General features: G+C 45.3%; 1 protein-coding gene across 1 annotated transcript in view; it reads right to left on the bottom strand.

The window, feature by feature from the left end:
- Nucleotides 1-23,870, bottom strand: part of NDUFS1 (NADH:ubiquinone oxidoreductase core subunit S1) — a 46,070-nt gene that overhangs the window by 21,044 nt on the left and 1,156 nt on the right. Inside the window, exons 2-11 of the mRNA XM_040441600.1 lie at nucleotides 23,453-23,511; nucleotides 22,828-22,919; nucleotides 9,716-9,823; nucleotides 8,382-8,458; nucleotides 8,140-8,221; nucleotides 7,808-7,938; nucleotides 4,156-4,341; nucleotides 3,809-3,943; nucleotides 3,586-3,700; nucleotides 2,462-2,607 (exon numbers count right to left, since the gene is read on the bottom strand). Of these exons, the coding sequence (XP_040297534.1) occupies nucleotides 2,462-2,607; nucleotides 3,586-3,700; nucleotides 3,809-3,943; nucleotides 4,156-4,341; nucleotides 7,808-7,938; nucleotides 8,140-8,221; nucleotides 8,382-8,458; nucleotides 9,716-9,823; nucleotides 22,828-22,919; nucleotides 23,453-23,507 (1,127 nt within the window). The 5' untranslated portion in view covers nucleotides 23,508-23,511. The remainder of the gene's footprint in view (nucleotides 1-2,461; nucleotides 2,608-3,585; nucleotides 3,701-3,808; nucleotides 3,944-4,155; nucleotides 4,342-7,807; nucleotides 7,939-8,139; nucleotides 8,222-8,381; nucleotides 8,459-9,715; nucleotides 9,824-22,827; nucleotides 22,920-23,452; nucleotides 23,512-23,870) is intronic.

The following is a 23,870-nucleotide window of genomic DNA, read 5'->3' as shown; positions in this document are numbered from 1 at the left end:
TAAACGCAGCATGCTGCGGTTTGAGGTCCGTCCAAAATTCCTGAGTGTTCCGGCAAAACCGATCTGGCATTGCGGTCTGCGCACGCTCAGACCGCAAAAAATGTGAAAAAAAGAAATAAATGCCGGATCCGTTTTTTCCGGATGACACCGGAGAGACGGATTCGGCATTTCAATGCATTTGTCATACGAATCAGGATCCTGAGCCGTCTGACAAATGCCATCAGTTTGCATGCGTTTTGACGGATCCGGCAGGCAGTTCGGTCACAATCAGTATGCAAACAGATACCATTTGTAGACGGATCCGTCTCACAAATGCATTGCAATACCGGATCCGTCTCTCCGGTTGTCATCTGGAAAAAAGGATCTGGTATTTATCTTTTTCACACTTTTAAAAGGTCTGCGCATGCGCAGACCCCAAGACAGGATCCATTATTCTGGAACACTCGGGGCCGGATCTGCCATTAATGCATTTCAATGAAAAATAATGCCGGATCCAGCATTCCGACAAGTGTTCCTCAATGTTGGACAGAGAAAATACTGCAGCATGCTGCAGTATTTTCTCCGTCAAAAAAACGTACAGTGACTGAGCTGAAGATATCCTGATGCATACTGAAAGGATTGCTCTACATTCAGAATGCATTAGGATAAAACTGCATTAGGATAAAACTCGTTTTCCATTATTGAGCCCCTAGGACGGAACTCAATACCGGAAAAGTTTAACGCAAGTGTTAAAGTACACTTAGATCATGTGGTATTTTTATAGAGCAGGTTGTTACGGACGCGACAATACCAAATAGGACTATAATTTTTTTGCGGGATTAGATGACGGTTTGATTGGTACGATTGACTTTTTTTTTTTTATATAATTGTATAAAACAGAGACATGAATACACTTTTACAATGGCATAGTGCACAGAAGTACAAGGAAAGGATAATACACAAAATATATCTCATACATATTGGATGGGCATATGTAACACTTGATAATATTCAGTGATGAAGCATTGAAGACCAAACAAAAATAAAGCGTTGAATTGAACTAACTGAGACTGCGTCTATCTGTAACCAGCCCGAGGAAGAACTGCTGTGCAATATATCTTAAACAAAGAAACATCAGGTAGAAGCGAGATAGCCATAAGGACCCTAAGGCCCAAAGTTTCTCAACCAGTAATACCCAACCCAACAAATAGCCAACAGACATGACAAATGACAGACAAAGACAAAAAAAAAAAGGGAGGGGCGAGGGAAGGGAACAATCCTTTCACCAGAGATCTTCAAGGTTGCCTAGTGGCCCAGTAAGTATCCCATATGTCCCATATGGCATTAAAGAGAGCCATTTTGTCCTGAAACATAGCAGTGGAGTACTCCATAGTTCGGACCTCCATCACCCTGGCATACAAATCAGAGACCCGTGGTGGCTTATGACTTTTTGATCGCTTGGTATTACACTTTTTGTGATGTAAGGTGACAAAAATAAATAATAAAAATCGCTTTTTTTGTGTGATATTTTTATATAGAGCAGGTCGTTTTTGTCCCACTATGGGACTTCAACCTTTTAGGGTCTGATCCCTGTTTCAATACAGCACAATACATTTGTATTGTGCTGTATTGAACTGTCAGTGTCTTACACTGTAAGACGCTAACAGTTGCCTAGGAGACCCAGCCCTGGGGCTAGATCTCCTGGGCTTCCGTAGCTGGCCGTCCCGATGCCTGTTCAAGGCATCGGGCTGCCATAGCAACCATCGGGTCCCAGTCACCGCAGCACGGGGACCCGATGAGGATAGACAAGCTGCCACAAACCCCCTGTATGCCACGGTCAGCGTGACCGCGGCATACAGGGGGTTATCTGCCGGCATCAGTATTTTCACAGATGCTGGCGGATACAGCAGGGGCCCGGCTGTCAGTATCAACCCTAGGACGGACAAGAATGCTTGTCTTAGTGCCTGAAGTACCGGCCAGTTAGGACAAGCATTCTCGTCCAAGGTCTTTAACGGGTTAAGAACATTTATCAGCTTATCAACAGGATAGGTGATCAATGTATGATCACTTGGGGTCCAACCAATCAAGAGGACCAGGCTCCTTTTCAACATATCGTTGGTCTCACACATGCACTACTGTTCTATCTACAATGGGACTCACTGAGACAGTCAAGTGCAATAGTCAGCTATCTTCATCAGTCTTATTGAGTATGAATGGAGCAGTAGTGCATGTGCGCCCACTAGTCCATTCAAATGGGGAACTTGAGGCCCTGTTCTTGTGACGGGTGCGGGTCCCAGTGACTGCATACTCGGCAATCATACATCTTGTGGCAATGAATGAATAGTCTATTATTTCTAAATGCAACATCTCACTTGGATCATGCCAGTTGTGCATCTACCAAATACCTTCTATATACTTTTATATACTTCAGTTGCATTGTATCAAGCACTCTTGTAATTAGACAAGTTATGTAAAGTCTTACCCAGCTCCAGAATTAGGGAAAATTTCTTCAGTACACAAGGCATCTGAATTCAGCCGGTTCAGCAAATCTTTTAGAGCAACTAGAGCCTCAGCATCCACCAAACCTCCAGCAATAGCTGCGATATCTTTGCCCTGGACACTTTGCAACTAGAACATGAGATAGACAATTGGTGTAGAACATGCTATGTGCTACTGAAGTGACAAATTCTAACATCTGGATAAAAGGCTGTCACATCTGGAAAACTTCCTAATCAAATGCTTTAATAGGTCCGCAAGATATGCAGACAGCATGCCGTGTGCTATTCGCATCCATGTGTCCATTCCGTGGCACCTGCAAAAATACAGAACATGTCCCATTCTTGTCTGCATTACGGACAAGGACAGGACTGTTCTATTAGGGGCTGGACGTTCCATTCTGCAAAATGCGGAAAGCACAAGTCCGGTATCGGTGTTTTGCGAATCCGCAACTTGCGGAACACAGACGGCTACGGCCATTTGCATGAGCTCAAATTTTTTAGTATTTGCCTCAATGCTTTCAAGAAGTCATAACTTTTACTGTCCTAATTATTCTAAAAAACATGTTCATTTTATTGTATACTTTGTAACAACAAAATCCTTAAGAGTACAGCCACATATGACAAATATAGCAGAAAAATCAGCTGTGAATCCGTGGCAAAAACCACATGTAGTTTTTTTTTGTATGCTGTTTTTGCCATGGACACGGCTGTGAAGTTCACCCTCTCGATTGCAAATCTATATCACAGGTTATTTACACTGCAGAGATTTTTTATGTAGTGTGTGGATAAGATTTCCGAAAATCCATTTTGCTGGCACTGTACAATGCTGTGGAGTTGCTTCATGCACTCCAGCTTCCTCTGGCAAACCCCCCTTCTTGATTGACAGGGCTAGATTTCTGCATAGTCATTTCACCTGGCCCTGTCAATCAAGGAAGAGAGGGGGGCTGTCAGAGAAAGGTCTCATTACATTTAGCTGAGCTAGTCCTACAAGGCATTGTGCCGGGGTTAACACTGAACTCTCCATTGACAGACTCTCTTTAAGAATCAGTTACTTACATTTTCTATACTATATTTAATGTGTGCTATTTTATACATCCATAATGCTTACCACTCCGGCCACCTTAGTCAATCCATCTTCCCAGGAAGTCTGGACTAGATAACCTTGGTCATCCTTGACCATGGGTTGAGTCAATCTTTGACGCTTCAAACCATCATAAGCAAATCTATTGCCAGAGAAATTATTCATGACATTAAATGCTTAAAACATGAAAGAAACATTACTGAATTCAGTATATGCACATGGGGAAGAAAAACAAACAAAAAACACATACCTGGTTTTATCAGAAATCCATTCTTCATTGATATCCTCGTGCATTCTTGGCAAAATTCTCATGACCTCTCCACCTCGTGTGCTGACCACAATGTTACTACCCAGAGCATCTAGGACATCAATGGATTCAGTTTTCCTGGTAACAAAACACAGGCCCATTTAGTTTATGTCCTTACTGAGGTTTGCCCAGTAGATATTTATGTAATATATAATATAGATGGATAATATTGACTATAATATTGTACTGACTCTTTAAATCTAACTACAAATGCAAGTGCATACAGCACTGAACAGTGATAAACCAGTGGACATACCAACCATAAAATACCCATTGAAAGTTTCATGTACCTAGTTTCCCAGGGTCGAGCAGTGAAGGCATAAGGTTTGGAAGTTAATGCTCCAACAGGGCACAAGTCTATGATGTTTCCAGACAACTCTGACATAAACATCTTCTCTATGTAAGTGCCAACTTGCAGTTCATTTCCTCTACCTGTAGTTCCAAGGTCATCAACTCCGGCGACCTCACTGGCAAATCTGAAATGAAAGGAAAGCCCATTAAAAAAGATACTTGCATTTCTGCTTTAAGCAGTTGAGGACCAAGTGACTAGACCTGTTGAGGGGAGGGTGTTAATTTTTTTTATACTCTATCCATCAAAGGTTAGAAAAGACCACTGGAGAACTATTATTATTTTTTCTTTACATTCACTCAGTTAGGCCCCTTTCACGCGGGCGAGAATTCCGTGCGGGTGCAATGCGTGAGATGAACGCATTGCAACCGCACTGAATCCGGACCCATTCACTTCAATGGGACTTGTACATGAGCAGTGATTTTCACGCATCACTTGTGCGTTGCGTGAAAAATCGCAGCAAGCTCTATATTGTGCGTTTTTCACGCAACACAGGCCCCATAGAAGTGAATGGGGCTGCGTGAAAATCGCAAGCATCCGCAAGCAAGTGCGGATGCGGTGCGATTTTCACGCATGGTTGCTAGGAGACGATCGGGACGGGGACCCGATCATTATTTTCCCTTATAACATGGTTATAAGGGAAAATAATAGCATTCTTAATACAGAGTGCTTAGTAAAATAGTGATGGAGGGGTTAAAAATAAAAAACAATTAATAAACTCACCTTAATCCACTTGAACGCTCAGCCTGGCATGTCTTCTTTCTTTTTTGATGAAAAGGACCCGTGGTGACGTCACTGTGCTCATCACATGGTGAAGGACCATGTGATGAGCGCAGTGACGTCATCAAAGGTCCTTTAGCCAGGTCCTGAAGAAAGTAGAAAGAAGAGGAGATCCGCTACACGATCAAGTGGATGGGGTGAGTTTAGTTTGTTTGTTATTTTTAACCCCTCAATGGACATTTTACTAAGCATTCTGTATTAAGAATGCTATTATTTCCCCTTATAACCATGTTATAAGGGAAAATAATAAAATCGACACAACACCTAACCCAAACCCGAACTTCTGTGAAGTCCGGGTTCGGGTCTGGGTACCAAACAGGCCGATTTTTCTCACACGCGTGTAAAACGCATTAAAACGCTTTGCACTCCCGCGGAAAAATTGCGCATTTTCCCACAATGCCCGTGTGAAAGAGGACATACAGTTGTCACTGCTAGGGCTGTACTGGCTCTAGTTACAGTAGTAGATGCTAGGGCTGTGCCGAGTCTAGTTACACCCAGTAGCAGCCTCCATTCTATGCAAACTGCTTCTGACTTTTCTACTAGGACCCTGGCTGTCTCTGACCTGACATTCAGCAGCCTTAGGCCTCTTGCACACGACTGTATTTTCATTCCGAGTCCATTCTGGTTTTTTTTGCGGACCGTATACGGAACCATTCATTTCAATGGGTCCACAAAAACACGGAAAGTACTCCATGTGAATTCCGTTTCCGTATTTCCATTCTGCAAATAAAATAGAACATGTCCTATTATTGTCCGCATTATGGACAAGGATAGTACTGTTCCATTAGGGGCCAGCTGATCCGTTCCGCAAAATAAGGAATGCACACGGAGGTCATCCGTATTTTTTGCGGACCACAAAATACATACAGTTGTGTGCAAGAGGCCTTAGACTGGTTTCACACGAGCGAGTGTCACGCTCTTGATTCGCAGCGCAGCACCTGTCCTGAACTTCCAGCACTGCTTGGGTCCCATAGCATTATACTGATTTATGATGCTATGCAACCCTTAGAGGTCTGGAATGTATTGAATAACATTGACATAATAGATACCAAAACTATAAGTGTTAAATAGCATCATAAATCAAAATAATGCTATGCAACCCCGGCAGTGCTGGAAGTTCAGGACGTGTGCTGCGCTGTGTGAACGTGACACTGGCTCGCCTGAAACCAGCCTTAGGCCTCATGCACACAAACACATTTTGTTTCTGTGTCCGTTCCTTTTTTTTGCAGATAGGATGCGGACCCATTAATTTCAGTGGGTCCACAAAAAATGCGGACAGCGCACCGTGTGCTGTCCGCGTCAGTATGTCCGTTCCATAGTCCTGCAAAAAAAATAGAACATGTCCTATTCTTGTCCGTTTTGCGGACAAGAGTAAGCATTGTTACAATGGATCCAAAAAAAAAAAACACGGATGGCATCCTTTTTTTGGCGGATTCACAATTTGCGTACCGCAAAACACATACGGTCGTGTGCATGTAGCCTTACTGTGATATTCCAGCTTTTATGGCAGCTTTCAATTTGGCCATTAGAGAGCTGATCTTAAAGGGACTCTGTCACCACTTTCCAACCCCCCCTTTTAAAAGTATTGTTCTCTCCATGGCGCCCTTGTGATTACAAAGGTGTTGTTATAACATAAATTCGCCGTCTCGTTTTGATAAAAATACCTTTTATCTAACCTGTCAATCTTGTGGATAAGGTGCCCAGGGCGTTTCTGAAGGTCTGAAGCTGCCGCCCGCCGCCGTTGGTGCCCAGCTCCTCCCCTGATCCTTTCAGCGCCGCCTGAATGTAAAGAAATCCGCCTCCGGCTCTCGCTCAGTGCCCCCTCCTCCTTTTCAAAGATCCCGCGCGTGCGCACAGGCCTGTGCCTGATGCGCCCGTGCGGACATTTAGAATCAGCCTCATTGAGCGAAGTGCGCATGCGCGCACTTCGCTCAACCTCCTCATCAGACGAGCACTGCAGCCAGCCACTCAGAGCCTGCGGCTCCATACAGCGCTTGGCAGGCTCTGAGTGGCTGGCTGCAGTGCTCGTCTGATGAGGAGGTTGAGCGAAGTGCGCGCATGCGCACTTCGCTCAATGAGGCTGATTCTAAATGTCCGCACGGGCGCATCAGGCACAGGCCTGTGCGCACGCGCGGGATCTTTGAAAAGGAGGAGGGGGCACTGAGCGAGAGCCGGAGGCGGATTTCTTTACATTCAGGCGGCGCTGAAAGGATCAGGGGAGGAGCTGGGCACCAACGGCGGCGGGCGGCAGCTTCAGACCTTCAGAAACGCCCTGGGCACCTTATCCACAAGATTGACAGGTTAGATAAAAGGTATTTTTATCAAAACGAGACGGCGAATTTATGTTATAACAACACCTTTGTAATCACAAGGGCGCCATGGAGAGAACAATACTTTTAAAAGGGGGGGTTAGAAAGTGGTGACAGAGTCCCTTTAAAGGAAAAAATTACTAATAGCTTAACCTGAGTTCTGCTGTTCCAAGCCAGAGCGAGGGGTCTGATACAGCTCCTTCTGGTCCCGGCCTATAAACTTCAGGACAAGGCCAATCATGGTCCCTAGCGGTGACGTTTCCCCAAGTGGCATGTCACTGCTGGATCATGTGCCACTTGGGGACGTGTCACTGTTGAGGCCAGTAACTGGTTTCCTTGGTGCATGTGATCTCTGTAACATCCATATGCCCCAAAAGGACACATGGACAGGGGTGTTTTATGGGAAAACTTATATAAATGTTAAGAAATATGGTTACCAGAGGCATAAAAAAATAAAATAAAAATCTTACTGTACAGCTGCAATAACCGTGCAAAATCAATTACCGAATACATCTGGTACACTGAATGCAGCGTGTCATGATGGTCTTAACTAAGGGTCCAATGTTCTTGTCCTCCACCGCACGTTTCCCCTCTGTAAACCTGCTTCTGTCATTACCAAACATCATTGACTGATCCTGCAACAGTGAATGATAAATGTTAAACTGCATCACTAACCCTCCCCAGCTTCACTTCCATGAGAAACAGCATAAACACATAAGAGCTGTGCAGTAACTCCGTACATGCACGTCTGCTCCATTCCTGCAGTATCAGAAGGTAGCACAGACCACAAGAGGTCCAGGACTGGAAAAAATATAACTTACACTAAGCAACTTTACCTGCAAATCACACTCTCCTCCTTGATCACAGATGGGACAGTCCAGTGGGTGGTTTGCCAGCAAGAACTCCATTACTCCCTCCCTAAATGAAGTAGAAATGGGGAGGTCGTGATCCATACACGGACGGGCTTGCAGTTCACAGTTTTAGCTTTTCCTTCAATGTATTTTCTCCTGACTTCTGACTAAATACATCAGCTGCTATAAAGGCCGATATACAGGACTGTAGAGTCTATTTTACATACCTTGCTTTCCTGCTTTTTTCGGAATTTGTCAGTATGTTCCAACCTTTCATGACGGGCATAGCACAAGCAGCTACAGGCTGAGAAGAAGAAAGGGAAAGCTGCATCATCCTTTAAAATCCAGAAAACCTCCACCATTTTATATATTCTAGAAAGTTGATAAATAGGTTCTCTATATACCAAACATGTCAATATTCAAAAGGGAAAGTTAAAAACTAGTTTCCCTAATGATTACTGTATTAGGCCAACTATAAAGCTACATAAAAAAAAAATATGTATTCAACTCTGGTGAAACGACGCGGTAACTATTTACTTTGTAACAGAGAACTCTATAAGGATACGTTTTGGCTACATTGCCTTTAGGGTCCATTCACACGTCTGCAAATGGGTTCGCATCCGTTCCGCAATATTGGGAACGGATGCCGACCCATTCATTCTCTATGGGGCCGGAAGAGACGCGGAGAGCACACTATGTGCTCTCCACATCCGCATTTCCGGAGCGTGGCCCCGAACTTTTCGGCCCACGACTCCGCAAAAAAAATAGAACATGTCATATTCTTGTCCGCAATTGCGGAAAAGAATAAGCAGTTCTATGGGGGGGTGTCGGCCGGATGTACTGCGGATCCGCAATACTCCATGGACGTGTGAATGGACCCTTATTCCAATATGCGTAAGGATCTATAAATATCCTACAGCTACATTTGAATTGATACATTGGGCACCACTGAGATTATTTCATGAATTCGAACATTCTTATCAACAATCATGTGCTCAAATTATCCACCTAATCATGCATGCTGATTATACTGATTCAGGAACAAATTTTTTAGCCATATTAATATCAATCTATATGGTCCATCTTCACAGTTGGGGTTTTCATTTAGTTTAGGGTCGCATTTTATGTTATATGTACTCAGCTAGGATCCTTTGGGACATATTGGTGGCACGCAGCTGGTGGTGTGCTTCTTCGTCTGCCTCAGATTACACTATCACCCTTTGTGTCTCTGGGCCGGACGGAGCAGTGCACCGTCACATCTGTGATCCCCAATTATTTTTTTTATTCTTTTTATGTTTATTGAAGATTAATATTTCATGTTTTTTATTAAAGATTTCATGCGATTTGTCTATATATTTGGATGAAATAAATTTTTCCTTCATTTTTTTACATTTTCTTTGGATGAAAGAGTGCCTCGATACATTATTAAATTAAATCCTATAAATTTTTTTTAAATTCACTGCTTCTCTCCAGACACAAAATTATATATATATATATGCAATAAAACTGTAAGATATAACCATCTAGGGCTCATCAATGATGTAGATATTGTTTCACAGACCTTGGGGGCTTTCTCTATTTCCACAAGACACATGCGACAATTTCCAGCTACCGACAGCCTTTCATGGTAACAGAAGCGAGGTATCTGTATGCCCACTTTCTCACATGCCTGTTAAAAGGAGGAAGATCAAGACAGATCTTTAGATTCCAAATACTGTACTTCATACAAGAGACAAAAATAATTCCAATACTGCCTCATAAAATTATGAATATCCTTCTTACAAAAAAATAAAAATAAAAGATGGGCGTCATAAAAGATATGGATAAGTCAAAGATGGTTTTGGTCTCCACTGCAGTCTTAGGTGTGTGTTTGGATAAAGATCAAGGACGTTCAGGTCTCTATGTACTAATGTTGGACGAACCTGAAGGCTACACGGGACTGGACAACAATGTAACGTGTACAGCAGGGGTGCACAACCTGCGGCCCCCAGAGCCAAGGTTTGCAGCCGCCGTCCTACTGGACAGAAACACAGATGATCGTGTGATCCACTGTGTTTCTGGCATGAGCGCCTCACGACAAAGCATTACAGCTCCTGCTCCCGGCTGTGACAGCAGGAGAGCAGAGGAGAAGGCAGAAGCAGTGTATCAGCGCTAGGTGAGCGGCGCGCTATCCAGGGTGGACCCGGCTTGGGGGCAGAGGAGCGCAGAGCTGCAGGGTCAGGAGACCCTGCTCAGCCCCCCAACAGCAGGCTGATTTCCCCTTTAACTGGGGATCCTTTAGGTGCCCCAGTTACAGTGGAAATAGTGCAAAAAAAATCTCCTATTGTCTCCCAAAAGGTCTTTCAGTGACCTCTTGGGGACAAATTTTGTGGAAAAATATATAAAAAAAATAAATTATTTAAAAAAACATAAAAATAAATAAAATACAAATAAAAGAAAAAAAAAAAAAAAAAAGTGTCAGTGTCTCCCAAAAGGTCTTTTCATTACCTCTTGGGGGATATATTTTGTAGCAGAAATATATTAAAAAGTAAAGAAAAAAAACAAAAAAGAAAGAACACCAAACACCAACCAAAACAGTCACCATTATCGCCCCATCCACATGAAACTATACATATTATATAACAAAACAACTGACAAAATAGGGAACTAATTATAATAATTTTTTTGGTGTCAGTTTGTATATTTAAAGGGTTTCTATCACTTCGTTTCACCTATTTAGCTTTCAGACACTAGCGATCCGCTAGTGTCTGCTCTATCTAACCATCCTAATATAAGAGCTTATTGTCCTGCCGTTTAGCTAAAAAAATAACTTATATAGATATGCAAATGAGCCTCTAGGTGCTATGGGGGCGTCATTAGCACCTAGAGGCTCCGTCTACCTTAACAAACTGCCGCCGCCCAGCTCGTCCCTCCAGCCCGCCCATCTCCTCCGGAATGCGATGCTCCTCGTATTCGGCGCATGCGCAGTGAATGTCTGATCGCTTCCCTGCTCAGACATCTCCACTGCGCCTGTTCCTCGGAGCACTATGACGTCATCGGCGCAGGCGCAGTGGAGATGTCTGAGCAGGGAAGCGATCAGACATTCACTGCGCATGCGCAGAACAGAGACGCGCACGGAGAGGATCGCTTCAGCTGGAGATGGGCGGGCTGGAGGGACGAGCTGGGCGGCGGCAGTTTGTTAAGGTAGACGGAGCCTCTAGGTGCTAATGACGCCCCCATAGCACCTAGAGGCTCATTTGCATATCTATATAAGTTATTTTTTTAGCTAAACGGCAGGACAATAAGCTCTTATATTAGGATGGTTAGATAGAGCAGACACTAGCGGATCGCTAGTGTCTGAAAGCTAAATAGGTGAAACGAAGTGATAGAAACCCTTTAAAGAATAAGGAGCTATAGTTTGAAAAAAACAAAAAAACACTTTTAAAATATGTTTTGTACAGTTTTTCCCCCAAATAAAACTAAAAAATAAATTATAAGGCCCTATGTGTCAAGTAAAAAATTGTTGCAATAATTATTTTGGTAGTCCCAACACAAAAAACAGAAAAAAGTTCCAAAAGTTTGAACCACCACGTGCGCTAAATCACAAAAAGTGTCTGTTCAGGCCTGGTTATTAAAGTGTTAACCAATAACAGTGCTCCAGACTAAAAAAATATCAAGGAGCCATTGACTCCTAACCTAAAAAAATTTAGGAGCCAAATGAAATTTTTAGTTGGCAAATTTAAAATACATATAATTACGGTATAATAAAATAATAAAAAAAAATTAAAAAAATGGGATGCTTAGGAGCATGAGGTTTCCTAGGCTACAGCCCACACTGTTAAAGGGCTTCTCCAGGAATTAAGAAAAATGAAAAAACGTAAATATTACTTTATTATAAATATATTCCCAAATACCTTTCATTAGTTATAATTAGAAAGGAGCGAATTTCATACTTTGAAATTCGTTCACGCTTCATTTGGTGGTAAGAGCAGAATTGCGTTATTGATTCTGTTACCACGGACCATAACGCAATTCTATGACGGAATGCAGAACAGAATGCCTTTAAAGGCATTCCGTCATAATAGAAGTCTATGGGCTGCAAAACGGATCCGTCCCGTTTCCGTTATGCAGGCCATAGACTTCTATTATGACGGAATGAATAACGGAATGCCTCTAAAGGCATTCAGTTATGCATTCAGTCATAGAATTGCAAAATGGTCCGTGGTAACAGAATCCATAACGCAATTCTGCTTTTACCACAAAACGAACCGTGAACGAATTTCATAACATGAAATTCACTCATCTCTAGTTATAATGGCTCTTTTTGTCTGGGGAGCAATGATTAGGAGAAACAAAATGGCCGCCGTCCTATGAGTACACACAAAACCTGTCCTAATGATACAGGAGGACAAGTTACTTCACAACACTGCGGTAAAAAGCTGCTTCATCCTCCTCCCTGCTCTGATTGTCAGTGATTATGATCCTGAATATAGTTTAATATGATATTTAGCTGAATCTTAGTGGGAATAGAGTTCATGAGGAGACATGAAGTACAGAGAGGACGAACAGGACAGACTGTGGTAATGGAGACTGCATGCAAGAGCTGCTGCTCATTAGTCACATCTGCTCATTAACTACGGTAAATTCCAACAGAGATTCAGCTAAAGATCTTATCTGTATTCAGAATAATAATCCCTGACCAGCTGAAAGGAGATGAGCCAGCTCTTTAGCTCAGTGCTCTGAAGTAACTTGTCCTGCTGTGCAATTAGGACAGGTTTGGTGTGTATTAATAGGAAAGCGGCCATTTTATTTCCCCCAATGATTGCTCGACAGACAAAACAAGTCATTACAGCTAATGTAAGGTATTTGGGAATATATTTATAATGAAGTAATATGTAAGTATTTTCCTTTTCTTAATTCCCAGAGAACCCCTTTTAGGCCTCTTTCACACGAGCGTGTCCGGATAAGGTCCGGATGTGTTGCGGCAAACCCGCGTGAGTAGGTACGCAATTGCAGTCAGTTTTGACTGCGATTGCGTTCCGTTGTTCAGTTTTTATCGCGCGGGTGCAATGTGTTTTGCACGCGCGTGATAAAAAACTGAATGTGGTACCCAGACCCGAACTTCTTCACAGAAGTTCAGGTTTGTGTTCAAGGTTGTGTAGATCAGTGTTTCCCAACCAGTGTGCCTCCAGCTGTTGCAAAACTACAACTCCCAGCATGCCCGCACAGCCAAAGGCTGTCCAGGCATTCTGGGAGTTGTAGTTTTGCAACAGCTGGAGGCACACTGGTTGGGAAACACTGGTGTAGATTGTATTATTTCCCCTTATAACATGGTTATAAGGGAAAATAATAGCATTCTGAATACAGAATACATAGTAAAATAGGGCTGGAGGGGTTAAAAAAAATAATAATAATCCACTTGTTCACGCAGCCGGCATCTCTTCTGTCTTCATCTGTGAGGAATAGGACCTTTGATGAAGTCACTGCGTTCATCACATGGTCCATCACATGATCCATCACCATGGTGATGGATCATGTGACGGACCATGTGATGAGCGTAGTGACGTCATCAAAGGTCCTATTCCTCACAGATGAAGACAGAAGAGATGCCGGTGTAGCGTTACATTACCCTTCCTCGTTAGATTTCCCGACCCCCTGACTTCCTGTCGCATCGGCGATGACGTATGGAGGCGTGTCTTAGTTTTTACAATCTGCGCATGCGCAAAAGGCCAGACTAGTAAAAATCTCACTGCCGATTTCAGCAGCACACTGGGACACTGCGAATGCGTCGGGGAGCCGAGGTAGGAAAAAATTACGGCCCAGTGCGCAAGCGCGGTTAACTCATAAAAATCCACCCGATATACGCGCCTGCGCAGTGTGGGGGTAGGGAAAAATTACGTCCCAGTGCGCAAGCGCCGAGGGTAGTATAAATATCCATTTCACAAAAGCGCTTTTAACCCTTTGCAGGAGCAATTGTCATATTGTTCGCTTATAAATAGGTTCTATTATATAGGGGGTCTGCACAGTATATGGGGGGGGGTCTGTCTGCACAGTATATGGGGGGGGGGTCTGCACAGTCTATGGGGGTAGGTCTGCACAGTCTATGGGGGGGGGTCTGCACAGTCTATGGGGGGGGGTCTGCACAGTATATAAGGGGGGTCTGTCTGCACAGTATATGGGGGGGGGTCTGTCTGCACAGTATATGGGGGGGGTCTGTCTGCACAGTATATGGGGGGGGTCTGTCTGCACAGTATATGGGGGGGGGGGTCTGCCTGCACAGTATATGGGGGGGGGGGTCTGCACAGTATATGGGGGGTCTGTCTGCACAGTATATGGGGGGGGTCTGCACAGTATATGGGGGGGGTCTGCACAGTATATGGGGGGGGGGTCTGCACAGTATATGGGGGTAGGTCTGCACAGTATATAGGGGGGGGTCTGCACAGTATATGGGGGGGGGGTCTGCACAGTATATGGGGGGGGGGGGGTCTGTCTTCACAGTATATGGGGGGGTCTGTCTGCACAGTATATTGGGTGGTGTCCGCCCAGTATATTGAAGTTGTGGGGTCTACGCAGTTTATTGGGGGGCTATCTATGCAGTATATGGGGGGTTATCTGCGCAGCATATTGGTGTTCGTTCTGCGCAGTATATTGGGGTCTGTCTGCGCAGTATATTGGGGGATGGATGTGTAGTATATTGGGGGGGGAGGGGGGCGGGCAGTGTACTATATTTGTGGGCTGTGCGTTAGATGTGGAGCTGTGCACCACGTGTGGCCTGTGTGTTCCATGTGTACAACCCTAGTTTAACAAAAAATAAAAATAAATTCCCAGCCAGAGGGACGGCCCCACATCTGCCACCAAATCCATCGCTCACTGGATTCTGTCATCTCCGTCTCTGTGTCTCCCACAGTCTGTGTGTCTGTCTGCTGTATATATGTGGACCGTCCGTCTGCTGCACTGCGTCTGTTCTGCCATTTACTCTAACCATTTTAATTATTTTTTGTGTGTCCCAACTCTGACCAGCATGTTCTCCTATGGAACACGAAGTACCTGAAGTGGAATGAAGAAGCCCATGTTTGAGGCCCGCGCCCTCTGACAGATGACAAGCTGCTCCTGTTTGCACCGCTACTTCAGCATTGTGTACGGTGATCACCGCGAGTTCACAGGTCGGCAACCATAGGCCGTCCAGATGCTGTGAATTACATCTCCCATCATGCTGGCAAAGCATTATGGGAGGTGTAGTCCAAAACATCTGGAATACCAAATGCGTATGAATGAAAAGCATGGTGTGTGTGACTGGTCAGTAACAAGGGTTGGAGCCTTGACGTGGCGTTACTGCTCACATGTGTATCCATGTGCCAATTCAACCAATGTGAGGGACTGTAATACTGATGAGGTAACTAAATACTGTGACGATGGAGAATTAATCTACCGTATCTCCTACACACTGCTTACACCGTGACTGTATCTCCTACACACTGCTTACACCGTGACTGTATCTCCTACACACCGCTTACACCGTGACTGTATCTCCTACACACTGCATATAAAATGACTAAATGGAAACGTACGAAAGCCATTCCGAGGATCCGTAATGCGGATCATTTTGTCACGTTCGTTTCCATTTTTGCCTCCGTTCAGCGGATCCTTTCTTGATTGAGTAGGATTACAGTCTGTCCCCCCCACCTCATGTATTCAGATCCCAGGGTTGTCATTTGCTTTGAATCCTGTAAATGCTCCGTTGCTAATCTCTCGGGGGGCCGTCTTCTTGAAATTTTAATTATGTCCGGTTTCAGCTCTGATCACAGACCACACCTTTTGGAGTCTTGTACACGACTATATGCACTAAAACATGTCTAGTGTTAGTTAACGGGCTATATTGATGGTGCGGACAGGAGTACATGGCATCATGATGTTGTCCATGCCGAAAGGCGCCATTGCTGCGGCGCTCTCAGGCTACACTAACACCGATTGGCGTCATCTCGCGTGAGCCGAGATTTCCTGTGAACGCGCGCACACAGGATCGGAAGGTAAGCGAGTGGATCTCCAGCCTGCCAGCGGCGATCGTTCGCTGGCAGGCTGGAGATGTGATTTTTTTAACCCCTAACAGGTATATTAGACGCTGTTTTGATAACAGCGTCTAATATACCTGCTACCTGGTCCTCTGGTGGTCCCTTTTGTTTGGATCGACCACCAGAGGACACAGGTAGCTCAGTAATAAGTAGCACCAAGCACCACTACACTACACCCCCCCTGTCACTTATTAACCCCTTATTCACCCCTGATCACCCCATATAGACTCCCTGATGACCCCCCTGTCATTGATCACCCCCCTATAAGGCTCCATTCAGATGTCCGTATGTGTTTTGCGGATCCGATCCATGTATCAGTGGATCCGTAAAAAACATACAGCCGTCTGAATGCAGCCTGACAGGGGGGTGATCAATGACAGGGGGGTGATCAGGGAGTCTATATGGGGTGATCAGGGGTTAATAAGTGACAGGGGGGGTGTAGTGTAGTGGTGCTTGGTGCTACATATTGCTGAGCTGCCTGTGTCCTCTGGTGGTCGATCCAAACAAAAGGGACCACCAGAGGACCAGGTAGCAGGTATATTAGACGCTGTTATCAAAACAGCGTCTAATATAACTGTTAGGGGTTAAAAAAATCACATCTCCAGCCTGCCAGCGAACGATCGCCGCTGGCAGGCTGGAGATCCACTCGCTTACCTTCCGATCCTGTGTGCGCGTGTTCACAGGAAATCTCGGCTCACGCGAGATGACGCCAATCGGTGTTAGTGTAGCCTGAGAGCGCCGCAGCAATGGCGCCTTTCGGCGTTAGTGTGGCGGGAAGTGGTTAATGGGGCCCCTCGACCACTGTTTGCTAATCCACAACTCTCACATAGAAAAGAATGGATGGCAGCAGAGCATGCGTATTGGGCCATACTCCAATTTCGGGGATCAGTTCTCAATATAGGTGCGGGGAACAGCACCTATAAGACAATGGCGGCATATCCAAGCGATACGCCCCTATTGTCTGAGATGAGAAAACCCATTTTAAGGCCTCTTTCACACGACTGTATTCCCTACAAGAGGCCATATGTCCCGTCGTGGCATTGATCGTGCCAACAGGAGTGCACACAATCATAGATGACGATGATGCAAGTCGAGCTTCCGGTGGGACTATTGTTTAGCACTAATAGATGATAGGAGTGTGAGACAATCGCCCATTGTGAGGCACAACATGGACAACATCATGATGCCATGTACTCCTGTCCGCACCATCAATATGGCCCGTTAACTAACACTAGACATGTTTTAGTGCATATAGTCGTGTACAAGACTCCAAAAGGTGTGGTCCGTGATCAGAGCTGAAACCGGACATAATTAAAATTTCAAGAAGACGGCCCCCCGAGAGATTAGCAACGGAGCATTTACAGGATTCAAAGCAAATGGCAACCCTGGGATCTGAATACATGAGGTGGGGGGGACAGACTGTAATCCTACTCAATCAAGAAAGGATCCGCTGAACGGAGGCAAAAATGGAAACGAACGTGACAAAATGATCCGCATTACGGATCCTCGGAATGGCTTTCGTACGTTTATATGCAGTGTGTAGGAGATACAGTCACGGTGTAAGCGGTGTGTAGGAGATACAGTCACGGTGTAAGCAGTGTGTAGGAGATACAGTCACGGTGTAAGCAGTGTGTAGGAGATACAGTCACGGTGTAAGCAGTGTGTAGGAGATACAGTCACGGTGTAAGCAGTGTGTAGGAGATACAGTCACGGTGTAAGCAGTGTGTAGGAGATACGGTAGATTAATTCTCCATCGTCACAGTATTTAGTTACCTCATCAGTATTACAGTCCCTCACATTGGTTGAATTGGCACATGGACACACATGTGAGCAGTAACGCCACGTCAAGGCTCCAACCCTTGTTACTGACCAGTCACACACACCATGCTTTTCATTCATACGCATTTGGTATTCCAGATGTTTTGGACTACACCTCCCATAATGCTTTGCCAGCATGATCGGAGATGTAATTCACAGCATCTGGACGGCCTATGGTTGCCGACCTGTGAACTCACGGTGATCACCGTACACAATGCTGAAGTAGCGGTGCAAACAGGAGCAGCTTGTCATCTGTCAGAGGGCGCGGGCCTCAAACATGGGCTTCTTCATTCCACTTCAGGTACTTCGTGTTCCATAGGAGAACATGCTGGTCAGAGTTGGGACACACAAAAAATAATTAAAATGGTTAGAGTAAATGGCAGAACAGACGCAGTGCAGCAGACGGACGGTCCACATATATACAGCAGACAGACACACAGACTGTGGGAGACACAGAGACGGAGATGACAGAATCCAGTGAGCGACGGATTTGGTGGCAGATGTGGGGCCGTCCCTCTGGCTGGGAATTTATTTTTATTTTTTGTTAAACTAGGGTTGTACACATGGAACACACAGGCCACACGTGGTGCACAGCTCCACATCTAACGCACAGCCCACAAATATAGTACACTGCCCGCCCCCCCCCCCCCAATATACTACACATCCATCCCCCAATATACTGCGCAGACAGACCCCAATATACTGCGCAGAACGAACACCAATATGCTGCGCAGATAACCCCCCATATACTGCATAGATAGCCCCCCAATAAACTGCGTAGACCCCACAACTTCAATATACTGGGCGGACACCACCCAATATACTGTGCAGACAGACCCCCCCATATACTGTGAAGACAGACCCCCCCCCCCCATATACTGTGCAGACCCCCCCCATATACTGTGCAGACCTACCCCCATATACTGTGCAGACCTACCCCCATATACTGTGCAGACCTACCCCCATATACTGTGCAGACCCCCCCCCATATACTGTGCAGACCCCCCCCCATATACTGTGCAGACAGACCCCCCATATACTGTGCAGACAGACCCCCCCCATATACTGTGCAGACCCCCCCCATATACTGTGCAGACAGACCCCCCCATATACTGTGCAGACCCCCCCCCATATACTGTGCAGACCCCCCCCCATATACTGTGCAGACCCCCCCCCCATATACTGTGCAGACCCCCCCCCATATACTGTGCAGACCCCCCCCCATATACTGTGCAGACGACCCCCCCCATATACTGTGCAGACAGACCCCCCCCATATACTGTGCAGACCCCCTATATAATAGAACCTATTTATAAGCGAACAATATGACAATTGCTCCTGCAAAGGGTTAAAAGCGCTTTTGTGAAATGGATATTTATACTACCCTCGGCGCTTGCGCACTGGGACGTAATTTTTCCCTACCCCCCACACTGCGCAGGCGCGTATATCGGGTGGATTTTTATGAGTTAACCGCGCTTGCGCACTGGGCCGTAATTTTTCCCTACCTCGGCTCCCCGACGCATGCGCAGTGTCCCAGTGTGCTGCTGAAATCGGCAGTGAAATTTTCACTAGTCTGGCCTTTTGCGCATGCGCAGATTGTAAAAACTAAGACACGCCTCCATACGTCATCGCCGATGCGACAGGAAGTCAGGGGGTAGGGAAATCTAACGAGGAAGGGTAATGTAACGCTACACCGGAGTTAAATTATTATTTTTTTAACCCCTCCAGCCCTATTTTACTATGCATTCTGTATTCAGAATGCTATTTTCCCTTATAACCATGTTATAAGGGGAAATAATAATGATCGGGTCCCCATCCCGATAATCTCCTAGCAAACGTGCGTGAAAATCGCACCGCATCCGCACTTGCCCCAAAGCGCACAAAATAGAGCTTGCTGTGATTTTCATGCAACGCACAAGTAAATGCGTGAAAAATCACCACTCATGTGAACAGCCCCATAGAAATGAATGGGTCCGGATTCAGTGCCGGTGCAATGTGTTCAACTCACGCATTGCACCCGCGCGGAAAACTCGGCTGTGTGAAAGGTGCCTAAAGGAGTTGTGCACTCATTTTAATGACCTCTCAGACATGCAGAATAACGTTGGTGATCATGCTTCCTTAATCCCTAGGTGCTGGGCCTTGGCTCATTCGATTCCAGGCCTCCGCTGCTCGTCTTGAGTTTCTCCATGAAAACTTTTATTGTGATACCGCTGCAGCCAATCACTGGCCACAGTGGAGATCTGTTCCCCTTGCATTACTTAACCATTTAACATAATGCAAGGGAAGCAGTGGTCAGTTATTGGATGTAACAACGTCAAACAGGAAGTTTTCATGAAGGGACTCCAGACAAGCAACGGAAGCTGGTGAGCAAACAAGCCGGGACCCTGCACTGGGGATTAAGTAAGTATTATCACCAACAAAAGGTCCCACCAGTCTCAGAAATTAGTGTATACAAACCGTTTAAGGAGTTAATTTTTTAAAGGGGGTTTCAAACCAGTATTCTTCTATATGTGACACAGAATGGGTTAAAATAAACTATCCCCACTGCAATCCTTAAAAGGCCAATCACTTAAAGGGGTTGGCCACTATATAAGTACTTTCCACTATATAGTGGGAGGTAGGGTAAAAATCGTTGAGCGAAGTGCGCATGCGCCCGGCCTGATGCGCACTTCGCTCAACAGAGCCGCTGCCAGGCTGAGCATAGTGCGCAGGCGCCTGATCTGGCAGAGGGACGGGAGGATTGTGGAGGCGGCGCTGAGGAAGGCGGCACTGTAGACAGGGAGGGCGGCGATTAAGACTGGGAAGGAGGCGCTGGGCACCAGACGGTCGGGCACCCTGTATTAACGGACGTCCCATTGGGCACCTTAGGTAGGCGATTGACAGGGTATAAAAACCTGTTTTTGGGCTAATAGAGCCACAAGCAGGTTTAATAAGGCCAGTTTAGGATTCATGTTATTAGTACGGATATGGGCATATATTTAGCTTATAAGGATAAAATCTCATGACAGAATCCCTTTAAGCCCCTAATACACTGAGAGATTCAGGTCAATTACTGGGAACAAGTCTTCATAGGAACGCTCATTCATGATAACTGGCTGGTATAATCGTGCCACACGTCTCCCTGTGTAATCAGGGATGTGCTACCGATAATCAATATAACTAAATGAGGGAGGAATGACTGTGATAGCGATCACTCCTCCCCAATCACTTTATATTGGCCTGTGTAATAGGCCGATGCAAATGAGCACCGATCAATAGAGCGATGTGAGAATGAGGCCCTCAGACCAAAAAAGGTTGTGCACCCCTGGTGTACAGAGAGTCCTCGACTGACCCCATCAGACAATGATGGAGGAGAGAAGGATTGGTCACTGTGAAATTCAATACCCGATCCTTTTGCTCTCCTCAGAGATAGGCTTTTACCAGAGGTGTCTGGCTTTCTTCTTTCTCTCCATTAAAACCACACGCACACTCGGCTAAACTGAGAGAAGAGAAATCTGTTGACTGTGTATGGGCAACTTTACTATGGTGATGATAGTATATTTTATTAAGTTATTGTTCCCTTAAGACCCTGTGGACACAAATGTATCAGTTGTGCAGTCCACTAATCACGGATCCGCAAAATATGGATGTGGTCCGCGTTGCAGCCACATTTGTTGCAGACCCACTGACTTCAATGGGTCCATGATCCACATTTTGCGGCCAGGTATAGGACTTTATCCTTTTTTAGACATATGGATGCAGAAAGCACTGAGATCATCATTATGTCCATTCCACAAAAAGATAGAACGTGTCAACACAATGCGGATCACAGACCCAACGAAAACAATTTGTCCGCAAATAAAATCTGGACGGCACACAGTCTATATCCGTATTTTGCGGATCCGGGATTTGTGGACCGCAAAATGGATATGGTCGCGTGCATGGGACTCACTTAAATAGTTAATATGAGATATGATTAGGACCTGAATTTGTTTTAGCTGTATTAATAGTGCAAGCAAGAATGGATTTGGCATATACCGTATTTTGGGCTTTATAAGATGCAGGTTTTTTACCCAAAAGTGGGGAACAATGGTAGTGCGTCTTATAAAGCGAATACTAAAGCGCTTCCATTATGCTCATTAGTATGCAGGAGGCATGGGGAGCGGTGAGTGATGTGCTGTACTCACCACTCCCTGGTGTTCCTCCGGGTGAAGCGCTGCAAGTGTCCTGATGTAGTGCGTGCTCTAGGGCTTGACGCTGCACGCAGTCAGGTCACAGTGCAGCGCGGCCTGGAGAAGACTAGGGAGCGCCGAACCTGCAGAGTAGCAGGTGAGGTAAGGTCATTTACTTAGTTTACCTTTGATGGGCGTCTGAATTGAGGTTTAATATGGGAAGGAACCGGATGAAAATGTTTTTTTTCTTATTATTTTCCTCCTCTAAAACCTAGGTGCGTCTTATTATGGGAAAAATACAGTATATAACAAAGAAAGCTGCAAGACAACAGAATTGCAGTTTAGGAACATACAGGAATGGAGATGCTGGACCCATAATATAACCAGCAGTCAGAGACCATGATCATATACTACCAAGAAGGAAAGGAGACTGACCTCCCACCGACTTGAAGGGAACTATATTTTGCACATGAAACAAGTCTCACGAATGTAAGAGCCCCTCCAAGACAGGTTACTTCATATACATCACAGAAACCCAGAAGAACGTGAACATCCTTCCACACTCTTCTGCCAAATGAGAGATGACCACTGAGTCACATATGAAACATAAACCATGTACAATCCTGAGCGATGAGGAATACACCGCTGTACTGTACCTGCAGCACTGTGGTGCCAGGCTCAACCATTACTGGTTTGCCATCCACAAAGACCTCCAACAGATTGCTCGCCGCTGTGCTCGATGTCCGGACTATTAATAATAGAAAAAAAAATTACATCAATTAGTGTCCAAAATATTCCTGATGAAATCTAGATGTTATTTGGTATGGAAAAACAAAACAGAACGGCATATAATAACAGCAGAGTCTGCACAACCGCCTGGTAAAAGGACAGACACCTGACAGAAGCCCAGAGGAGCCCCACAGTAGTCCATGGGGTCCATCCGCCATGTGGAGGATCTGGCACTGCCATCATTCTATGACTGAGCAGAACAGCAGAAATGAACGCAGATGTGAGGAAAGTCCCCAAAACCCCCGCTGCTTAACAACATTGACCCAGAAACATGGTCAGGTGTGAAAAATGAGGACTGTGTAGTCCTTATAAAGGCTACTGCATTGGAGGAGTCGCCCAGCTGCCCATAGCAATCCGGAAGGTTAGTGCTTTCCATTTCCTGGAAACTGGTTGCTATGGCCTTCCTTTTTCTTCTCTCGCGCTGGTTTTGGTAAATCTCCTCCACTGCGGAGTCACTTAATATCTGGGCAAACCACACAGGCGCGTACTCACCATTACTTATAGCGGCACTCGTCAGAGCCCTGCGAACCGCCGGGAAAAGCAGCATGGTGCTGGAAACAAAGACAAGGTGATATATCAAACAGAAGCATTTGGGATTTCAGCATTCAGTCACTCCCAAAACCATATGTAGTCTGCAAAAAATACAGATGACGTCCATGTTGCATACAATTTTTTTGGCGGATCCATTGTAACAATGCCTATTCTTTTCTGCAAAAAACGGACAAGAATAGGACATGTTCTATTTTTTTGGCGGGACTAAGGAACAGACATACGGATGTGGACAGTACACGGTGTGCTGTCCGCATTTTTAGCGGACCCATTGAAATAAATGGGTCCGCATCCTTTCCGCAAAAAATGCAGATCAGATGTGGATCAAAAATATGGTCGTGTGAATGGGGCCTAAATCGGT

Source organism: Bufo bufo, chromosome 7 (genome assembly GCF_905171765.1).
Source record: "Bufo bufo chromosome 7, aBufBuf1.1, whole genome shotgun sequence".
In the NCBI taxonomy this organism is placed as follows: Eukaryota; Metazoa; Chordata; class Amphibia; order Anura; family Bufonidae; genus Bufo; species Bufo bufo.
This window is presented reverse-complemented; position numbering and strand designations above follow the sequence as displayed.